Source organism: Lethenteron reissneri, chromosome 29 (assembly GCF_015708825.2).
Source record: "Lethenteron reissneri isolate LAM-NWPU_2019-01 chromosome 29, ASM1570882v1, whole genome shotgun sequence".
NCBI lineage: Eukaryota > Metazoa > Chordata > Hyperoartia > Petromyzontiformes > Petromyzontidae > Lethenteron > Lethenteron reissneri.
This window is the reverse complement of record NC_083807.1, coordinates 9,667,879-9,690,649: the sequence shown is the minus strand read 5'-3', so window position 1 is coordinate 9,690,649 and position 22,771 is coordinate 9,667,879. Positions and strand designations below refer to the sequence as shown.

At 41.7% G+C, this 22,771-nt stretch overlaps 1 protein-coding gene across 5 annotated transcripts in view; it reads right to left on the bottom strand.

Annotated features, from left to right (window-relative positions):
• LOC133349228 (collagen alpha-1(I) chain-like) overlaps window positions 1-22,771 on the bottom strand; it is a 177,583-nt gene that overhangs the window by 100,253 nt on the left and 54,559 nt on the right. For all 5 annotated transcript variants that reach the window (XM_061562546.1, XM_061562548.1, XM_061562549.1 and 2 more), the window contains exons 11-13: window positions 15,168-15,221; window positions 13,633-13,677; window positions 9,357-9,410 (exon numbers count right to left, since the gene is read on the bottom strand). In XM_061562546.1, coding sequence (XP_061418530.1) covers window positions 9,357-9,410; window positions 13,633-13,677; window positions 15,168-15,221 — 153 coding nt within the window. The remainder of the gene's footprint in view (window positions 1-9,356; window positions 9,411-13,632; window positions 13,678-15,167; window positions 15,222-22,771) is intronic.

Genomic DNA, 22,771 nt, shown 5'->3' with positions numbered 1-22,771 from the left:
CGATGAGCGATAATGCTCTTTTTCACAAATATCCAGTCGGCGCAGGTCAGAATGTTATAACAACGAACAATACAAAACACAATAGGAATGCAAAGTATAGGGAATGTAAGCAAATCGCTAAATGTGTTTTTAAATAAAACGAAACTATTTATATTTTATCAGGTAAAGCCCACTGAGCTGTTAGCTTCTTATACAGAAACAACCTGGCCACAAATGATAGCTCAACGAAGTGGCTCAACATGTGGAAATGTATAGCAGCCAAATAATAATAAAAAATGCATGCACTTGGATGGTTTACCATCAGGGCCTGGCAGGTTTTGTAGACGTGAGGGGTTGAGGCGTGACATGGATATGGGTGGAGTTCTTTTTTTGGCCGCTACAATTTCCTCCCACATGCCAAACACTAATTTATGGAATTGGCCGAACATCACAATGCAGGACCCTCCTGAATAATAGTCTTGGCGCTCAAGGATGCTGGCTACATAAAATTAGTAGCACAGATATAGTATTTTGATTATGATTTTTGTTAGATTTTTCTCATAGTGTCACTGCACAATATCTGAACGTGTTTCTCCGTGCTTATATATCATGTTATATTTACAATATTTTGCGTCTGCACTTAATGTTATACTTTCTACAGCTTCGTCCAGGTCCTTCTTGAAAAGAGACCGGCTGTCCTATTGGACTCTTGCCTGCCTTTAAATAGCGTTCACAAATTGACTTATGATTTGGCCCCGTTCTTTCATGCTGGCCAAATACGATGGCATCATCCCAACGCAGACGACGCACTAATTGCCTTTTTTTTCATGAAACCCACACTGCTGCTCAATAAGTGATCACGTCTCTGAAACTTGCGGAACGTTTTTAGTGGCCTTCACCTGGATCTGAGCCAAGTTCTCTCGCTATAGATTTTGAGGCCTACTTTTATCACCCTCAAATAATTAATTTTATTCCTGGCACGATATGAGCATGCCATGTGCAATACTTTTCTGTTTTGAATGGATGAAACCAATATCCTGGCTGGTGGGTTTGTCGTAATATTTGTTCCACTGAAGTCTGACAAATATCATAATTTGTATTGTGTCACAAACAAAAAAACAAAAACTTTATTCAGAACTCGATGAGCACATCAAGCAATCTGTAATTCGTAAAATAGGGACGTTTGTTACAAAGTTTATAAAACAATTACAACACGATATAGACAGATCCACAAAATAAAACGAAGGTATAGACAAGAAAAAATAATATGACTTTAAGTGAAAAAATGGCATCCAACAATTGTAAAATATTAACACAATAATTAATGTCAGTGATTATTGTTCGTGCAATATAAACAATTTCATCTTTATGAAGCAATTAAATAACTGTCCCTAACATGCACTATGCCTAGCTGATAGTGAAGATTTAAAAAATAAGCTATCATTCACCACCTCTTTATTAGTAGGCACTTCAGCATAAATAATCACGGCCGTATCAGACTAGAAGCACTTTACACATATTAATACACTGACTTCGAGCTGCCAAACTAAGTCACTCAGTCTGCCATGATGTCCGCATTTGTGATCAAAAAGCACAACAAATGCACAATGAACAAAGCATCTCACTTGCGATCATGATGACTCATTTATTTTCCCATACAAAAGACACCATCTGACTGGAACTTGGACTATTAGCTTTTCATTAAGTTGATTAAACATTATTACTGTATGGCACTCATGTTTCCATTTACTTATGACCTTGGCCTTCTAATAATGTGAAAATTCAAAGCGCCAACATTTAAACAGCATTTGATTAATGTGCAGTGCTTACAATAACGCCATTGTTCATATCAAGCAGATATTTGCTTTCAAATTGTATGTAAATAAAGTGTTGCATGTCATTGCATAGTGCAAACCTGTGCGTAACACATATGGGCCATGCTGGATTTATAGAGACTTTGTAGTGTACTTTGTGTGCAAAGGTTTGACTTATTTATCCAGGAGAGATGCAATGAGTCGTATGGCTCTTTTTCGTTTTAAGAAGTGTTTCAGCCAATTAACGATGAGCGGTTATTTTGTACGTGTTTGGAGGAAATCAGACCGCACGGAAAAAAAAACCGACAAGTACGAGGGGGCAACACCCTATCCCCGTATAGATGGAAGGCAAGTCGCAAGACGTCTGTGCGATCCGTCAACCCCTCGCTGCCTCCACAGTGCTGGATTTCAGGCCATGTGCACAGTCGTCACATTGGGTCACATCCCGATTTGGGTGACTTACTTTCGGGTTTGTTTGAAAAGTGGCCACATTTTGAACAGGGATATCCAACAAACCACACAGAACAGCTTGTAATTTCTCAATTGGGATTACATGTAACAACATCGCTCCCGACTGTGAAACTATTTCAGACTGTCTGTAAATCAGAGCCTTCATGATAGCCTTGCTCTATGAGAATGGTGCGATATACCGGTTGTAATAGATTGTCATTGTTATGTATGATACAACACCCTCAAAATGCTTGTTTACATTTCTACAAAGTGGAGGGCTGAGAGGGAACTGAGATAGTATTCTTGTAGTCAAGACATATAAGACTGGAAAACCTCAGCTATACATGCATAGCCGGAATATCTCTTGTTTAAACGTTAGGACATGATGTTTCCCAATTCAGAAATGCAGTTTTTGTTTTCATCATCACAGTAGTTTCCATTCCACAGAGCCTCATTCACACGTACAGCAATGCAGGATATGCTGTGCAGTCATTGTCCAAGAAAAGGGCCTATTCATACAGCCGGTTTAATTACACAATCACATTTGGCCAATGAGAAAATTGATTGAACTTCTGCACTTCTCTTAGACAATCTGCATACTAACTCTAGGTGTGCGTACAAACATAGTGAACGTTCATGACCCGTTACACCCCAAATGGTCCATAAAATTACATCACAGACTGCTCAAACCCACTGACCATAATCTATTACTTAAGACTGTGTGCAAACCTCCATATTTCCTGAAGAAGGGTAATCAACTGAAACACGAAGAGCTTGCTTTCCTCACAGTGACAGCTAACAAGATCCGTGTTATTACAGTATTTGCGTTAACCTCTTATTTATGTGTACGCTCACTGAAGGCAATGCATGTGTAGTTATGAAGGCTCTTCATGTAATGAGACGTATCTTCAGAAATACTGTACCTCACAGAACAGATGCAATACTCAATTTTCCATACAAAGAATTAATTGTGTGGCTACTGAAGAATCACAACATTCTGATAGCAACCTGTAACCCACTGCTTTGGAAGCAAAGGATAGTTGAACATACAGATCTGTACTGCCAGGAGATGGCAGCACAGAAAGCGAGTTTGCAAACCTGTCTATGCAGACCTTAACTAAATGGGATTTCTACCGGCATTGCTGTTTCCTCCTATGAGCAAAACATTCTTTGAACAAATAATTGGTTCAGCATCCTCATGCATGATCCTCCTTAAAAAAGAAAATCTTGAACCTCAGGGAGGGATTATTTAATAAATAAAATTCACTGTAAATATTACCGTTTCATTCGGCTTTCTAATCATTAACTGTTTGTTGTGAATCAATCAGGGTCTCCGGAAAGCCGATGCTTTCTACACAACATCACGTATGATCAATGAATAACGCATTCCCTCACAAGATGCAAGCACAAAGCCAAATAAAATTCCTGGACTGGAGCCACCGTTAGAGATGTTAGATGCATCGATTTGCAATGCAGATGCTTTGTGACCCACTCCCTCTCAGCTAACTTATAATCCAGTGTCTCCCCGCTTCAAGTGAGCATTTGGGGCAGAACTCATCTTCATCAGAAGCTCTGATCGATTCGTGGAATGTCCACGTGCCTGTTCCAGGGCGCGAGCCTCCCCATTATAAGATGACCACTGTTGACTTCCCACAAAATATCACTCATTTTAACTGACCCCGCAAGGACAATAAGCTGAGTTGACAGCCACCTCTGATTAGCACGCACGATGTGAAAGACGTTCAACATACATACATACACCTGGGATTTGAACCGACGCACCTTCTGTTGGTGCGTCTAGCAAGCTAACTTGGTGTGTAACAATGCTCCTTCCCCTTGTGACTCAATTAGATGTCACAAGTCAGGCACCACAATGTGATGCACAAATTGATTACGTTGTTCAAAGTGTGGTGAATGTAGCGGTCTCTAGCAATTGGGGGGTGTGGGTCAAATGAACCTGTTACAGTATGTACAATGTGCTGGATATGAATATAAAATATTGTATTCTTACACAAACTGTTCATGGTATTTATCCTAAAAATATGCCAATTAATCAATACACCATTCCGTTCCCAACTCGAATGACAGCACAGCCCTCCGAGAAGTGTTATATTTAAAGGAATGAATCCCACCTCTATTGATTACAAATGTAAACATCCAGACCTGCAATTGCTTTTAATGCTGCCGTTGCAATGAGGCCCTTCAATAGCAGGGGCTTTTGAGAGCCTACTCTTCAAAACTGGCCAGGTCTCTTGGAAGAGGTGTATGTACCCACACTTTACCTCACCACACATGACCATACAATCGACTAGCGGTGGACCCAATTACACTGCTGGGTGGAAAGAGGTGGAAGGGAATGTAAGAAACTTGCCCCATTGTTTCAACTGCCACACTGGGAATTTCAACCGGTGACCTCTGGATCGAAACCCAGCGTGCTGCTAACCATTATCGCATTGCAGCATCCACCTTCATCAATGGCAATTCATTAAACTATAAAAAACCTCGCCCAACAGACTGTACAGCCAAACGGAACCTATTATTATTATTTTGCATTTAAACATTTTACTACTGCGCAAGCATGTAAAGTGTGGGTGTGTGCAAACCCAATGTGTGATGCTGGTGTTTTTCTAGTATTGCCACTTATGTGTAATGCTCGTGCTCCCAAGTGTATTTGTTTGCTACACGGACACCGTGTGCACCTGACCCCCCTGTTCTCTCTAGTCACCTCACATCGGCTCACATTGTGTACCTTGCCAGTCTCATCCCCTAGAGGTCTGCCAATTGGCCCCATTTGCCCGGTGAGTTTTCTAAATTCACCATACGATAGCCGCACACGCACAAACCATACGTGTATTTAGTCCTTTGTTTGAGTTGCCAGTTTTATGTTTTCTGTGCAATACTGAATCAAAACTCTCCATCGCAATGCCCTCCTGCACTCCCGTAAGTTGAAGCCTTTGGACACCACCCAAGACCAACCAGTCCACCGCTTGATGAAGGCCTCTCCCACACCGCGTCGAATCATGGGGAGTCAGCGATGTTCTTTATTTACCCAGGAAGGCCTAATTTAGCTTCAATATACATTTCCAGGCGGGTTGATCGTCGGGATTTTTTGGCCATATGGATGAATGATTGTTTGGTGTGTGGGAGTCAGGCAGTGTCTCTAGAAACCCACTTTATTTGAGTGCAGGGATGTGCTCAAAGCTCTGCATTGATATAATCGAGCATTCATTGCTGTTCTGCCATCCCTTAGGCACCACGCAAGCCAAGCCTACGACAAAAGCTGATATTCATAGACAGTATCCCATCCAATTTCTAGTCAGGCTGTCAGATCTCAGAATAACTTCCAAATTATAGAATCGCTTCTGAAATCCGACAAGATCCCATGCAGAGTGATGTATTTCTATGAATAACCGATGAATAATTATAGGTACTGAGACCTATTATATTTGTGAGATTAATTATTAACAGGTGTAGGGAATACTCGGGTTGGCTGTAAATCCGAAGGAAACTCGCAACCAAGTGCCAAGCAACTATTCAAAGAAAGAGGGTAAAGAAGACTTAAACGAGCTATAAATCGGCTGCAGGGTAGTGTCACATGAGTTACGTGTGTATCTCCACGCCTTTAAAACACCTACGCAAATAATGTGGAGTATGCATAGTACTACCACAACCTTTGCTTTGGTTGACCGTTGTGTAATGTGCAAATTTGATTGGACAGAGGGCAGGATTTGTGTCTGTTGGTGTGCTTAACAATTGATGTCAAATTGTCGGTGTAATTTATCCACGAAGGACGAAGGAATTCAAGTTTAATTGAGTATTTTCGAACGCACAGATAAATCGATGCATTGTCTTCGAGACACACAACGACAAACATAAACATAACCACTATGTGGTGGTGACAGGACTAGGGCGCTTGTGCCAGGCTAGGTGCACCTTGAGGTCACGTGAAGTGTCGAAGGTTCCACCATACCACAAAGTAAAATACCATACCACAAAGTAAAATACCCCCCCAAAAAATTAGCGTGCAGTTGGGATGTCGATGTTCAGGCATATAAGAGCATAGCTGATAAATATATATTTTTTAATACAATAGCTATGCAATATATGTAGCCACTTCAACTGTTACGCTTATCCATATTATACACATTTTATATGTGGACATTTAAATGGCTACATATGCATGCCTACATAAATTAATTACATGACAATAATACTCATAAGACTTTAAAGCCAATGCGGTGTGGACAAGGGAAGTGAGAAGACATTCTTTGTTATTATCTGGTACAGTTTGATTATATTGGTCTCACTTGCAAGGCTTGTAGAGTGAGCTCCATATGTAACCTTTAGATTGCCAATATAGTTCAATGGCTGCTGAATAGTGCCAGAGGAAATCTATAGCTCTGAAGGAACAACCTTCCCAGCACTATGAGGTCATTTACCACCATGTTCAGTTTTAAGAGTCATCTTCAAAATGTCAATTAGAAAGCATGCCTGTCCCCACGGATAATGATTTTGCCATAATGACCTCAAATGTCCTGAATCTATAACTAGTAATTCATCCGAAGATATGTTAACTGTCGTGCGACAAGTTAACGTGCAAAGTGTGGGCGCAAAATGAGCCGACTAGTCTACAGCGATGTGACGACAAGGTTAGGGCAATGCGAAGATTTGTTAACACGAGTCGATGCTACCTATGGTTATGTTTAAAATTTTTGTTAAGTGCACTGAAGCATAACCGTAAAATGCAATTTTAATGGAATCTGCATCTGGATTAACTGGTGTTTTGTGCCATGCGTGTGCGTCATCCACTTGCATTAAAATGTCATGAGATCTGGTGAATCTGGGTTAGATGTATGCAAAATATTAAAACAGTTGTGTTTTTTTGCATGCTCTTAGAATGATACCAGTGCCTTCATGCTACCACATTATAACATTCAGTGGATCGACATTCTTGCAATGCAGGATTGCTCTGTGGCTCAGGGGGATATCGCTATGGCTATACCAAAGTATAATTTACCATCTCAATTTGTCAACCTGTCCCCCATAGACGAATATATATATTCAATGTCAAATACAAAATTAAGGTATTGCATTGGCAGGGGTGTACAACACACACCCCACATATTTTCTGGTATCCATATATTTACCTGTATCTTAGCAAATTATAAGTTGGTATTTATCATCGAATATTTTATTGTTCCGTTATTTTTTTACATATCACCATCCCTGTGTTAATCCAGTATTGGATTAAGGCTTCCATACACCACGTCAGCCATGGTGATGGTCTGATCATACTTCACCAAGCTGGCCAGTACAGGTTGGTGAAGGGGGTCACAGGACTGACTCATATATCACTCGCCACTGATGTTATCCGTGCCCAGGAATCATGTTCAGGTCGCTGGGTTCAGGACACATTTCTCGAACCACTCTGTGATGTGACATGCCACAAACAATCTTCAGCATTACAAGAAAACAAATATCGCTCCATGAAGATTTTTCGATTTTCAGAAAAGCTTGCTGGAGGACAACACAGGATTTGAAAGCAGGAGGAAAGGTGGGAGGGAAGAGTTTGGGGGGACAACCCAGCATGCATCCTGCCAAAAAAAAAACACATCCAAGAGGTCTCTGTATTTGCGTCTATGTGCATGTATGTACGTATGTATGTGTGTGCCCATGTAGGGGAGTGGTAGTGTAGCGGTTAGCACACTGCACGACGAACCTGGCGACCCCGAGTTCGATTCCCGCTCATGGCCAACACTAGTGACGATTATCTGAACCTGAGCCTCCTCTAGGTCGACTCAGCCTCAAATTAGTACCTGGTGCGGTGTGTAAACATTGCCACTAGGGAGACAAATGCGAACCGGGAATGGTGCTGGCCACCCACCCCTCTCTGTGTGGCGTGCCAGCTTTCATAGATGCTCGCTAACAGCACTTGCCCCAACAGTCTCTTAGAGGCTATACGAGGGATATTTGTCTTTGCTGTGTCTGTTTTTGCGTGCACACAAGTGTTGTGGTGACGTCACCGGCACTTAGTAGCGAACGGTGGTTGTTGTGATTGTGTGTGCATGTGCATACAAGTGTGAATATCTGTGTGTGCATGTGACAGTTGTAAATCAGAATGGAGGAGATCCCATACTCGGGCAACATGCTCATGGCTCACTTCAGTTTAGCAGCAGAGGTTTACATTTGCATCAATCGAGCAGCATTATCTTTTGATCGACTGCATAGTGCTGTGTGGAAACTACCTGGCGTATAAACACAGTAATGCCCTTTTACCTCTATGCTTGAGAAACGTGTATCCCCTTTAAAGAAAACAGCTGTTCCGGCTTCAAACGTTCATGCTCGCATGTCTACTCTCCATTCTGGGTTTAACCAGGCTGGATTGTGTGAGGACCTCACAGATCCTGGAAATATCTGCACATAATTCCATAAGTGAGCTTCTCCGGCAGGCTGGGCTGCATTGGCTGGGTAACATAGCCTGCATGCCTAGCCACTGCATGCCGAAGGAGCTTTTATTTGGCGAGGTAAAGGGGCTAAGTGGGCATGGCATTGAGTAGAAAATAGATGGCCTGATGTGGTTCAGGAGAATGTAAAGCTGATTGAAATTTCTGATGATTGGTACACGCGGTGTCAAGATCGGATTCTGTGGAGGAGGCTCATGAAGGATACTGGGAAAGTGAAGGCAGTCGTCCTCCAACAACAACAAACAGTGGAGGAGCGACACTCACAACAACGAGTGCAGCACCGGGCAGCTAAAACACAGCAAAGTATGGGACAGTAGGGAGCACAGCTGGTACATTTGACAGTCATTCTAGTCAGTGAGCACTTAACACCTGGGTCAGTCTCGTGATATCTTGTCAACGAGTCTTTAATATTTTACGTGTCCTCAAGGTGCATTTAGCATGCCACAAGCGCTGCGGTGACATGCACATCACCACCACTTAGTGGTGAATGGTGTCTGTATGCATGTGTGTACTCATGTGTGCACAGTGTATGCAGAGACAAGTAAAAATTACCCGTATTAGAGTCGCCAATGCGCTTTACAGCGGCACGGCGCCCTGGAGATTGTGCGGATGTGGTTGTTTGCGGCCTGGCGCACAGACTGTGACTCACTTTTGAGAACGGAGGAGCCGGTTGTCCTGGTCCACCGGCCTCTCCTTGGTCACCCTAGAAGGACACAAACCGTGTTCACAAGATCCCAAACAGCACGAGCACCGACCAAAGAGTAATCATAGCAACAGAAAGTTGTTCTATTTCGATTTAAAGCTTTCGTGACTGCAGGGATTCATCTTCTTGGTTCTTTCGGTAAAGTCACGTAGAAGGAAAGTAATAAAATAATAAAAATAAAACATAATAAAATAAAATATATAATAATATAATATAATAATAAAAGAATATAATATTTATTTTATTTTATTATGTTTTATTTTTATTATTTTATTACTTTCCTTCTACGTGACTTTACCGAAAGAACCAAGAAGAAGAAAGTTGTTCATTTCATGCATGAATTAAAAAAAATATTTTGAGTTTAAATAAATGGATTGACGCTGAGAAAGTCAGGGGCACATGACTCACTGTTTCAGCCATAAGTCCATCACGGATCCCTTTACATGTTTATCGGTGAAATTATTTTACAAAGTGATGTTGCTCTTGCTTTTCTATCCTCCATGTATAGTTGCATGTATGTACAGTACACAACAGAGGTGGGACAAAGTCATTGTTATGCAAGTCCAAGTCGAGTCTGAAGTCATCAAATTCATGACTCGAGTCCGACTCGAGTCCAAGTCACATGACTCGAGTCCACACCTCAGAGGTGGGACAAAGTCATTGTTATGCAAGTCCAAGTCGAGTCTGAAGTCATCAAATTCATGACTCGAGTCCGACTCGAGTCCAAGTCACATGACTCGAGTCCACACCTCAGAGGTGGGACAAAGTCATTGTTATGCAAGTCCAAGTCGAGTCTGAAGTCATCAAATTCATGACTCGAGTCTGACTCGAGTCCAAGTCACATGACTCGAGTCCACACCTCAGAGGTGGGACAAAGTCATTGTTATGCAAGTCCAAGTCGAGTCTGAAGTCATCAAATTCATGACTCGAGTCTGACTCGAGTCCAAGTCACATGACTCGAGTCCACACCTCAGAGGTGGGACAAAGTCATTGTTATGCAAGTCCAAGTCGAGTCTGAAGTCATCAAATTCATGACTCGAGTCTGATTCGAGTCCAAGTCACATGACTCGAGTCCACACCTCAGAGGTGGGACAAAGTCATTGTTATGCAAGTCCAAGTCGAGTCTGAAGTCATCAAATTCATGACTCGAGTCTGACTCGAGTCCAAGTCACATGACTCGAGTCCACACCTCAGAGGTGGGACAAAGTCATTGTTATGCAAGTCCAAGTCGAGTCTGAAGTCATCAAATTCATGACTCGAGTCCGACTCGAGTCCAAGTCACATGACTCGAGTCCACACCTCAGAGGTGGGACAAAGTCATTGTTATGCAAGTCCAAGTCGAGTCTGAAGTCATCAAATTCATGACTCGAGTCTGACTCGAGTCCAAGTCACATGACTCGAGTCCACACCTCAGAGGTGGGACAAAGTCATTGTTATGCAAGTCCAAGTCGAGTCTGAAGTCATCAAATTCATGACTCGAGTCCGACTCGAGTCCAAGTCACATGACTCGAGTCCACACCTCAGAGGTGGGACAAAGTCATTGTTATGCAAGTCCAAGTCGAGTCTGAAGTCATCAAATTCATGACTCGAGTCTGACTCGAGTCCAAGTCACATGACTCGAGTCCACACCTCAGAGGTGGGACAAAGTCATTGTTATGCAAGTCCAAGTCGAGTCTGAAGTCATCAAATTCATGACTCGAGTCTGACTCGAGTCCAAGTCACATGACTCGAGTCCACACCTCAGAGGTGGGACAAAGTCATTGTTATGCAAGTCCAAGTCGAGTCTGAAGTCATCAAATTCATGACTCGAGTCTGATTCGAGTCCAAGTCACATGACTCGAGTCCACACCTCAGAGGTGGGACAAAGTCATTGTTATGCAAGTCCAAGTCGAGTCTGAAGTCATCAAATTCATGACTCGAGTCTGACTCGAGTCCAAGTCACATGACTCGAGTCCACACCTCAGAGGTGGGACAAAGTCATTGTTATGCAAGTCCAAGTCGAGTCTGAAGTCATCAAATTCATGACTCGAGTCCGACTCGAGTCCAAGTCACATGACTCGAGTCCACACCTCAGAGGTGGGACAAAGTCATTGTTATGCAAGTCCAAGTCGAGTCTGAAGTCATCAAATTCATGACTCGAGTCTGACTCGAGTCCAAGTCACATGACTCGAGTCCACACCTCAGAGGTGGGACAAAGTCATTGTTATGCAAGTCCAAGTCGAGTCTGAAGTCATCAAATTCATGACTCGAGTCCGACTCGAGTCCAAGTCACATGACTCGAGTCCACACCTCAGAGGTGGGACAAAGTCATTGTTATGCAAGTCCAAGTCGAGTCTGAAGTCATCAAATTCATGACTCGAGTCTGACTCGAGTCCAAGTCACATGACTCGAGTCCACGCCTCAGAGGTGGGACAAAGGCATTGTTATGCAAGTCCAAGTCGAGTCTGAAGTCATCAAATTCATGACTCGAGTCTGACTCGAGTCCAAGTCACATGACTCGAGTCCACACCTCAGAGGTGGGACAAAGTCATTGTTATGCAAGTCCAAGTCGAATCTGAAGTCATCAAATTCATGACTCGAGTCTGACTCGAGTCCAAGTCACATGACTCGAGTCCACACCTCAGAGGTGGGACAAAGTCATTGTTATGCAAGTCCAAGTCGAGTCTGAAGTCATCAAATTCATGACTCGAGTCCGACTCGAGTCCAAGTCACATGACTCGAGTCCACACCTCAGAGGTGGGACAAAGTCATTGTTATGCAAGTCCAAGTCGAGTCTGAAGTCATCAAATTCATGACTCGAGTCTGACTCGAGTCCAAGTCACATGACTCGAGTCCACACCTCAGAGGTGGGACAAAGTCATTGTTATGCAAGTCCAAGTCGAGTCTGAAGTCATCAAATTCATGACTCGAGTCCGACTCGAGTCCAAGTCACATGACTCGAGTCCACACCTCAGAGGTGGGACAAAGTCATTGTTATGCAAGTCCAAGTCGAGTCTGAAGTCATCAAATTCATGACTCGAGTCTGACTCGAGTCCAAGTCACATGACTCGAGTCCACACCTCTGGTACTACACAATAAAAGATAAGACATTAATCATCATCCTGTTCTTGCCATGAGAAATGTAATTTATTTATTTATCTAAATTTACTCACGAAGAAAGTAAAACTTGAACAGAAATAAAAATGTGGTGACAATTTCCATATTAATTGGAAATGTTGAACTAGTTTATTTCCATTTGTCGTTTTTCATCAGGACCGTTATAAATATTTACAGCCCTTTGTCAATCTACTCCTGGATTACGGCAGCCGCATTCCGTTTCAATTCCGGGGATTGTTTGACCATACTTCACCAAAATGGTTCGTGTTATTTAATGGGGGTAGCAAAGTGGGGGGGGGGGGGGGGGGTTAGCAGGAACTCCGGACCGATTCAGATGTCATGCGCCATTGAAGCAGCCATGGCTGGGAACTCAGATTGCCAGATTCCTAGTGCAGTGCACGGACCAATGTGCCACTGCTCTATCCCCTATTTCGAAAAATGACCATTATAATTCCACCATTCCTTATTTTACCCATGTAAATAGGCACATTTACATATTAATAAAGGCTTATTATTCTCAGATACGGTTTTATACGACGGGCAGCTCGTTGCACTATGAACCCGGCGAGATGAGTTCGATTCCTGGCCACTCTAACAGTAGTGGCGGCGAGGGATATGTGATCCAAGTATGGGTCTCCCTAGCTCCCTTCACCAACTGAGACTGACCAGCGTGGTGAAGCATGGTCGATAGACAAAAACGAAGATCGCCGATAGGAGAAGCACATAAGGCCCAGGATGAGTTCAAATATTTATTACTGTTATTGGTTGTGAGGAATATATTTAATTTGGGTCATCAGATTCACAGGGCAGTGTGCTAACCATTACGATACCGCTCCCCACATGGTCAAACAATCCCAACGACCAACACAGCACGGGCAGGCCTTCATCCAGCAAGGCACTGTAAATCATAAAATACTCACAACAACATTATTAACACATTTGTGATAACAGAAAGCAATCGGATGCCCTGCGACATTTCTCTGTTTGTAATATATAAGTAGACATTTAATTTATGGTAATAATCCCTTGTCGCAAACCTACTGTATATAGTTAACATTTCAAAAAAACACATATATAATATATGTTTCAGCATTATTGTGTTAAAAGAAAAAAAAACATTAAATACCTTTTCCCCTTTTAGAAATCCCTCGCCATGATATCCTGGCCAACTCTAGAGAACGGGAATGGAAGTGCATTAACAGATAATTACTTTCTTTTCAACACGACATGTAAATAAAAAATGTTGTCGCCAAAGATTTATATGCCAGAAAAAAGTAATTTAGCAAGGTAAAAAAGTAAACAACATTTACAGACTTTATATCCCACTGAAATGAACATCTGCAGTTCTGACATTCACTGCACTTTGTATAATGAAAAGTAACAGCATTTAGCTGCAGGTTTTTGCACTTCAAACCATACATTTATATTATGGATGTAGATTTTGCCTCTATAAGAATGAATCAGCCTTTTTTTTTCAAGTGAGTAACAGTATGATAACCCATTGGGCAGCGGTGACATTTGGTCATAGTTCTGAACCAGTGGTGGAAAATCCACACAACTGTAGTTGGGAGAAGCCTTGCCACGAGACCGCCACTTTTAGATTCCAACAAAGCAGGTACACAGCAGGTGGTGTTTGTTTTATTGATCCCATATAGATTATAGCGGAGTCAATCCTGGCTGAGCCTTCATCTTGTAGGACCTGATTCATGTAGCTATTTGGACCATCGTTTTGCCACTTTTTTGCAGAATGACGGCCAATTATACATAAAATCGAGACGATTTTGCACCTGGCATTTCATGTATGGCCATTGAAAAGCAAAACCAATCCTCCACGAAATATTGCACAATTGCGAAATGGACCAAAGTGTGTGGCAGTTAGGGCAGAGTTGGCAATTGTAGAAACTTTCTGCAAATATGGTGATTTAAGCAATTCTCAAACCTGCTGGGCTGGGAGATGGCCTGATGATTTCAGCACAGCAATGGATTATTGACTATATCTGTGTGGAGCTTTGAATGAAACTCCCTCATGTGTGGATTCTCTCTGGGTCCTAAAATATCCTCCCAAATGCCAAACACTAAACATGAATTGAAGACTCAGCGTGTCTTTACGATGAATACTTCCTCTTCCGCATCAACATCATCGTCTTCTTCATGTGCAGCAGCATTCATTTAACAGTATCGTGAGCACGAATATAGAATCATCATCATAAGAATTATTATGATTATCTATATACCATCATTGTCAGTGCTATCATCTTATTCATACTTTTCAACACCATCTTCATAATCAAGAAGGGTGTCGTTTTGTTGCAATTGCCCTTCTTGTGCTATGAGGAAGGGTCATTTCCGAAACGTCACCTATTATAAATGTTTCCTTTTAGCAAACATGTTGAGATTGTTTGCGGTATTTGTGCTTGTGCATCACTGCCAAACGTGGCATCGCCCACTTGTTGATCGTTTAAATAGAGAAACTGCAATGAATAATTTATTCGTTTTACGTTAATTAAGGGAAAACTTTTGTTTGCATTCTTTGTCAATTGTGGTTCAGTATGAATGGGACATCCATTTACTGCACATAAACATAAATAAACAATAATAATTATAACCCTGATCAAAAGTACATTATGTATGCTTAACTGCAGGCAGAGTTAAGGCACTCACAGATGATCGGAATGGGCCCTCTGGAAAAGGCATTCCTTCAAGGTCTTGGTAATTCTGTGAAAAATAAACACGAAATATCACATTTGCATGAATCAACAGTGGAATATGAACATGATATATTTGTATGCTTTGATCAACAAACCATAATCACAACTGAAGAGTTGTTATAAAATCCTGTCAGACGAAATGTCACCACATCGGGTATTGTCTTACCCCTGAATAAATTGAATTAAATTACAAATATATATTTACGATGAAAAAAGTTGACACGGCTTTGTTTTGATGTTATTTTTTAATAACATAAAAAACAATCACCATAAAAGTAAATTGCTAAGGCTATCTTCAGTCTGGTGTCACCAAAACACAATTCGACCAAAGAAAATGTGATCAATGTTTTATATTTCCACAGGCATTACATTTGCAGGCCAGTTTATTCTCCCCCCCCCCCTTCAACATCTGCGTATTGTAGTGTTTGTCCCAAATTCCTTTAATAAGTACTATCACTATGTCACGTGAGCTGCGACTTTAACCTCTGCAGGTAGTGTAGGTCATCTGGGCAAGGTATCAAGCCACCCACCGGCTGCGTACAGTCAAGTGGTCACATCCACCCAAAACACCCACAAATGCACAATTAAAATTCCATTACTTTTTCTAACCATCCGTCAAGAAGACTGCAGAGTTTAATTGCGTCGTGCAGAAGAGGGCACCAAACACGTAGCCATTTCGTTATGCACGGCTCTTTGAGCATTCGATTATTGCATCGAATTAGGCGGCACGCGCAGCTCTGCATTACACAAACTGCATATTAAAATGTAAAGCTTGAGAAGGGATTGCAATTCAAAGCAAGGTTGATGGCTCGACACGAACATAAACGGCATTAACCGAGAATGCAGCAGAATATATTTCTGTTTGTGAGCACAGGAACCATTAGGCAGGCTATGAAACAGAATGTAGCCATGTGTAGGAATTTCCAGCACATTTGTCTTAGTAATACAATGTCTCCCGAGCCCCCTGATGGTATAAACTTTGTTTTTCTTGCTGATGCATAGCCCAACGGTTTAAAATATCGCAGCTGCTTCTATCCCAATAAGCACGGCTGCAATTTCATGGCTCAGTGACACAATACTGACAGTTTATAAGAAATGCATTTTGCTTTGAAATACCTTATATTTTAAATATAATTGTGCGCCCTAAACATACTTTAAAATATGAGCACCAACGGTTTGGTTTCACTCATATTTGCGATGCACCTTTTAAAATCCAGTATACAAAAGGTGCATGGTATTTTTTTCGTCTACTTGAAGCCATGAACCTTTCTACAAGCCACCATAATGGGAAAACACTACAACAATGATCTAAATAAGTAGACAAAGTATTAGCCTGTACAAGGCTGTACAATGAGAACACATAGTGCTGATACATTTCCTGGCCATAACAAACCCCGTTTCCCCAGTAATCACCGCCTTAACTGCCTCACACTGGCTCGCACCTGGCTATGACATACTCTTTGGTTCTTTCGGTAAAGTCACGTAGGTATAAAATAAAATAAATTAAATCACGACGTTTTGGGCGCAACACAAGCGTCCGTCATCAGGTGGGACAACCACAGCAAGAAAAACAAAGAGAACTGCCGTGACAAGAGGCCATATAGGTAAGAGGCGGGGGAGGAGCAAGGGAGGAGAGATAGAGAGGGGGTGTCACACCTGATGACGGGCGCTTGTGTTGCGCCCGAAACGTCGTGATTTAATTTATTTTACTTTCTACCTACGTGACTTTACCGAAAGAACCAAAGAGTATGGATCCCTGCAATCACGAAAACTTCAAATCTAGATTGGCTATGACTTCTTAATGTGTTACAATGGATTGATTTTATGTTTTGAAACTACAGTTCCCAGGCCGTCCAATAATCTATGTTTAAAGGTTTATCACGTCTCTTTTTCAATTCGTATTAGGTAATGACTAATGTAAATAAAATTAGCTTGTTCTTGCTAGAACATTGTCTATATATGTTTCTTGGTACAAATTGGCAGGTACGAGAAAATGTATTTTAGGAACCCCTTGGTGAAACATTTATTATTACGTATTGCTTACCGCTCGGAAGGACAGCCAATATGGCTATTTTACTGGAAATTGATAAAGGCGTTCTTTGATTGACCTATTAATCGATTTTGCATATTGCTTTGTATACATATTTAAAATATATGTGAAAGACTGCTATCTGAGTATTCTACTGACAGTTAAATTGTGCCATGCCAATAATGTTATAAACTGTAATATTTCATATTTTGAGTTCATGGTTTATGAAAGAATATGAGAACCAGATGCTATTAAAAAAACTACAGTATTGCATTCAACAATAATAATGCAAAAGGTGAATCCACTTGGAGAATGATACTAAATCACAAAAACAAGTTTGCTCGCTGGATTCGTGCCTGGATTCCTGGCTGGCGTGCGGCTAAGTGATAGTGCGGCGGTGTTGACGTCATCACGCACATCTGCGTGATGACGTCACTCAACACATCCCCACCCAACACGCAAATGCGATACGAGAAACAGATGGAGGGTGGAGATAGGGGGAGGTGAGGGAGGGAGATGGAAGATGAAGGGGGGATCAAGAGACAGGAACGGAGAGGAGAGGGCTGGGGTGAGACTGTGAGAGTGAACGGGCGTGAAACAGAAGGAAAAGACTTAGACTTTTAAACAACTTTTATTGCCGCCAGCAGCAACATCACTGGAGGCGATTTCGATATGAAATACACAAAGTCACCAGCAAACAAATGAAAATAAACGCTACAAATCCACGCGCTGTGGCGCTAAAAGCACCGCGCACAACACGAAAGAAAAGTCACGTGGTGGTTGTGGTGGTCATCGCGCACGCCACGGTGACGAGCGAGCGCTTCAGAAGGTGAACACGAGAAAGAAAAGAGAGAGAGAGAGCAAAACGGAAAGATGATAGCGAGGGAAAGTGATAAGGCGCGGGAGGGAGGATTAAGGAGAGGCAAGAGAGATTGAGCTGGGAAAGGAAGAGGTGGGGAATAAGGAGAGAGAGAGAAACAGGGAAATAGATGGTGGGGGGGGGGGGGTACAGTGGAGAAAAGAGAGAAAAATTAGGGGGAGGCAGGGACAGGTAGAAGAGGGGACAGAGGAATAGAGAAACACGGAAGAGAGAAACAGAGAGAGTGACGAATCGAGATAAATTGGGATGCACGGCAGAGAGAAGACAAGATAAATGTGGAGAGGGACAGGGCTCTATATGAGATTAAACGTGTTGCTGGCTGGCTGGCTGGGAGGGCCTGACACATGGCCACGTCCAAAGGACACGTGGATATTTTTTTGTTTTCAAACAAACATAAAATAAGGATCCTCTAAATATAATTTAATATTTTGTTGCAGTCTACTGCTATACTGTCATTTGTGTTTATGCATTCTGGGTGCCTGCTATATTAACCCAAAAATTATTCCATAAATGTTGAAGCACCATCAATATTTAGGCCACTGCCCTCCATCAGTAGAAGCATCATTCCTCATCTATCCACTGCTGAATGAAGGCCTCCCAAACCCATTACCATCTGTCACGAGAAGAAGAAACATGCATCTTGCTCCGACATACGAGCTGATGGCATTGCTCCATCTCTGCCCTGAGTGGGTCTCTCAGGTGTGTTCCTCCCCCTTGTTTTACCAATTAATTGTTTTTTATTTCAGAATGTTTTTTTTTTGTTTTTTTTGGTACCATTTCCCGAGATAAAACCTCGTTAAAGCCTAACATTTTGACGTTGATGACATGATATTCCATACATTATCTACAGGTGCAGCAAAATTATTTTTTTATACAGTTGGATGTTGAAAGTGGAGGTTAATTATGTTATAAAGTATCGTGTTTATAAGTTGTTCCTTTTTAAACATTTCTGGATACCCCAATAAAATGGTCGGTTTTAATTATGTAGACACCAACATTTTACCGATCTCAATGCATCTATTACATATTTTAACACAGCAATCTCTGCAAGATATTCTGTGGAGCAGAAAGTAAGAGGGCAATTAGAAATCAGTGGGGTATCTATAAATGCATCGACCTGTGTTTGCATCACTTTATTTGCACTACGGTTGTCACAGCAGAAATAAACTAAAACTAACTTTTTATTTTACCAGGTATGGCCCAGTGAGCTACATACATCTTTTTCAAAAGCGACCTGGCCACAAATCATAGCTCAACGATGTGGCTTAGAATGTGGAAATTTATCACAAGCCAAATACGCTAAACGTGGAGGAAAACACAGCAGCACCGGGAGAAAAATCCACGCGGCCACGGGGAGAGAGAACATACAAACTCCAAATATATAGGCGTAAGGGTCAGGGTTGAACCTACGACCTGCTCTATACCAGGCGAGGTAGTTAACATCTTGCCACCGCGGTTCTGAAATGATCTGTAATCAAAGCACGTTTGCCTTATTGTTAACTTGCAATTGATTAAAGTTGTTAATTATTGGAATACAAAGTAAATGATTGGAATACAATTTCACTACAGAGCCATTGCAGTACGATCCACTAAAATGCATGTAATTTTAAAGCCAGATAACTGCCCGAGAGGTGTGATTTGTTGTGACATTTTATCAGCGGTGCATAATGCTTTACTCATCGCAAATGTAGTTAACAAAGGAACCCCTGCAAGCGTGAGTGTGCTAAAGAGATAGAACATGCAAACCGTAGTTGCTTAAAACTATTAACCCAAATGCATTATGTATTCGTAACAAGCAAAGATGCAGCCGTGCAATTATTTGCTCACACCACTGCTGGGAAGATGGCCCAGATGTCTTGCAAGAGGTGGCAGTACCCACATCCTACCCACACTTTACTCCACCACATGACCTACTTACCGACTTTATACTGCTGGTTGGACAGAGGTAGGGGGATTTAAGAAACTTGCCCCTTTATTTCAAAAGCCATGCCGGGAGATTGACCTCGTGACCTCTGGAATTGCAAGCTCAGTCTGCTAAGTTTTAGACTGGGCCCCTGAAAAAAATTCTGAGACTTAACATTCAGATTATTGACCATCTTTGTCTTTCAGTGATTGAGTAATACCATAATTGAGAAAGAACATAACGCCTGGAGGTGCCTATAATGAAAATTAAACACTTGGTATTCAGCTGTGAAAACTCTTGACTCTTACTTCATACATTATGTGTGGAGTAAAAAAAAAACATTCCCATGTAAATGCATATTAGATCATTTGTTTGGGACTATGGTGATTAACTCCCAGCAGTTATGCTCTCCAGGTAGATGCATGCTGTATTATTCTATGTGAAATAAATAACTCCCTGAAGTTATTAAAATTTTAATATAAATAGCCGGCATAACCACTTCATAAAACGGGTAGGCTGAGGCACATAAAAGGTTGGATAAGCTTACTAAATCCTATTTCTGAGCCTGCCAGTGCATAATGTATAAGGAAAATAAATATTGCATGCTATGCGTGATAACCATACAGATAAAAGTTAAGGAACATGTGCCCTACGGCAATATATTTTTTCGCTTTCAAATTCTATCTGATTTTGTACACGGCATGTACAAAATGACACAAGAACATTCATGCACTTAAGCACACACACATATATACAAAAGTGCCCTCTTTCGTTGAAAAATTGGGAAAGCACAGCCAAAGTTTTGGCAGCATTTAAAAATCCACACGTTTGAAAGGTTATGGATTTTTTTACAGTGATTTTATCTCCAAAAACAGCCACTTTTTGCACGGATCTACCTACCCATATTTTATACATATATAATCATCAGTCTCTTCAGGAGGATTGCAAGCAGACAGATATCAACAAGCTATCCTGGGATTGCAGCCGCATGCGTGCTGCGTTATGGCCACCAACTTCGTAGCACTGCATGCGATGGGAATTCACACTGGAAAGTGTGTTAATTAGTCTCTTGGCACCAACATAAAGCATCTCCGTGAGTTGCATCAGCAATATACAACAATGTGCAAGCACATGTTGTGCTAACAAAAATAGGACATTATGGGCCTTATTTAACAAATTGGGAGCAGGAGCAACAGCTTGCACTGACATTTGCACCGAAACAAACGGCCTCTTTTGAAACCTGCTTGCACTGTGAGACACCCCCCAATCAAGCATTTTATTGCCTTTCTCTTCTCCAGAGGCCCAGCAGTGCATGCCACAGCCAATTAAACCCAGCACATTTCCCACATGTTTATCTGCGATGCGTGGCATGTCATCTTCATAAAGCGCTGGGTGCCATAACAGCGTAAAGTATTTTTTTGCATTAATATTACTTCATATGCATTGAATAAAAAATAGTAATGGCTCTGCTTTTTAATATCCATACGTAAACTTTGATTTTCATTCATGAATACACCGCTTTATAAAAAAACATGAATGCATTTTTTGACGAAAATTAATGACCACTATTGTCAATACGCCATCACATGCCATTGGCAATCGTGCTATACAACAAGACTGGCATGTGATCATAACACTCAGCAGCAAGTCAAAATATACAATATATTCGGCAACATGTATTCCAGAGCCAAAACAGCCACCTCCAAATAAATCAGTATTTTAAGTTAAATAGACACACCCAGGATGCTGTCGTGGTGCAATGGTAAGGACACTGAAGTTGTAATCCAGAGGTCAAGAGTTCGTACTCCCAGCACGGTAGTTGAAACAATGGTCCAGCTTCCTCATTCCCCAGACCTCTTCATCCCAGCAGTGTTAAAAGGTATGCCACAGTCCGTTGATTGGGAGGTCGCATATGGTGTGGTAGAGCATATATAATGTCAGCTCTTCATGGCCAGCATGGGAAGACGAGGCCAAATGCCCTTTAGAGAAGCTCTGTACAGCTCTTTCTAGTGAAATCCTTTTTGCCAGCAGTGGCGTGACCAATTAATTGCAGGGCTGCACCTTTATCTTTTATATATACAAGTGATGCATTGTTGGCTGAGTGGTCAAGTCACAACACGATTCAGATGTATTGTCCTGGTCGGGGATTATCATCCCACCAGAGTCAAATGAAAATGCGTACCACTTTGAGGAATCTGCACAAGTGTTCATTGTTAACAGTGGAGAGGCTAGCCTATGCCATGAGAATGTTGACTCGTTACTAGCTTAGGGCTCGTGCAGCCCCAACACTTGGCTTGAGCATGGGGGACACTGATTTGACACACGCATTAGCTGGATTTCAGATTTGCCTGGTTTAGATTAAACCCTAAACCTCAGAGAATGTACTGGGGGAAAGCACATTATGTGGACCAGAAATGGTGTTCCGAGTCTGGTTTTAGCTCTTTGCAGGCTGTGCCATTTCAAAGAAGCCCATGCTTTTACATCTGCGAGCGCCACAGTGTGGTTATCATTGTGTAGCCGATGGCCTCCACCTGGCTAAGTGGCAAGATAGCATCCTTTGCAATTCCGTACAGCATAATGACCTTGACATTAAAATTGCTCTTTTTTTCCAAGAAAGACCTTTATGACTTCAAAGAAGTTAAGATAGACGAAGAATGCTCTTTTCAAAGATAAGTTGGCAGCAAAAAGAGAGGAAAGAAAATGTGTGGGAACTAATTACGTATCTTAGAATGTCAAACTACAAAT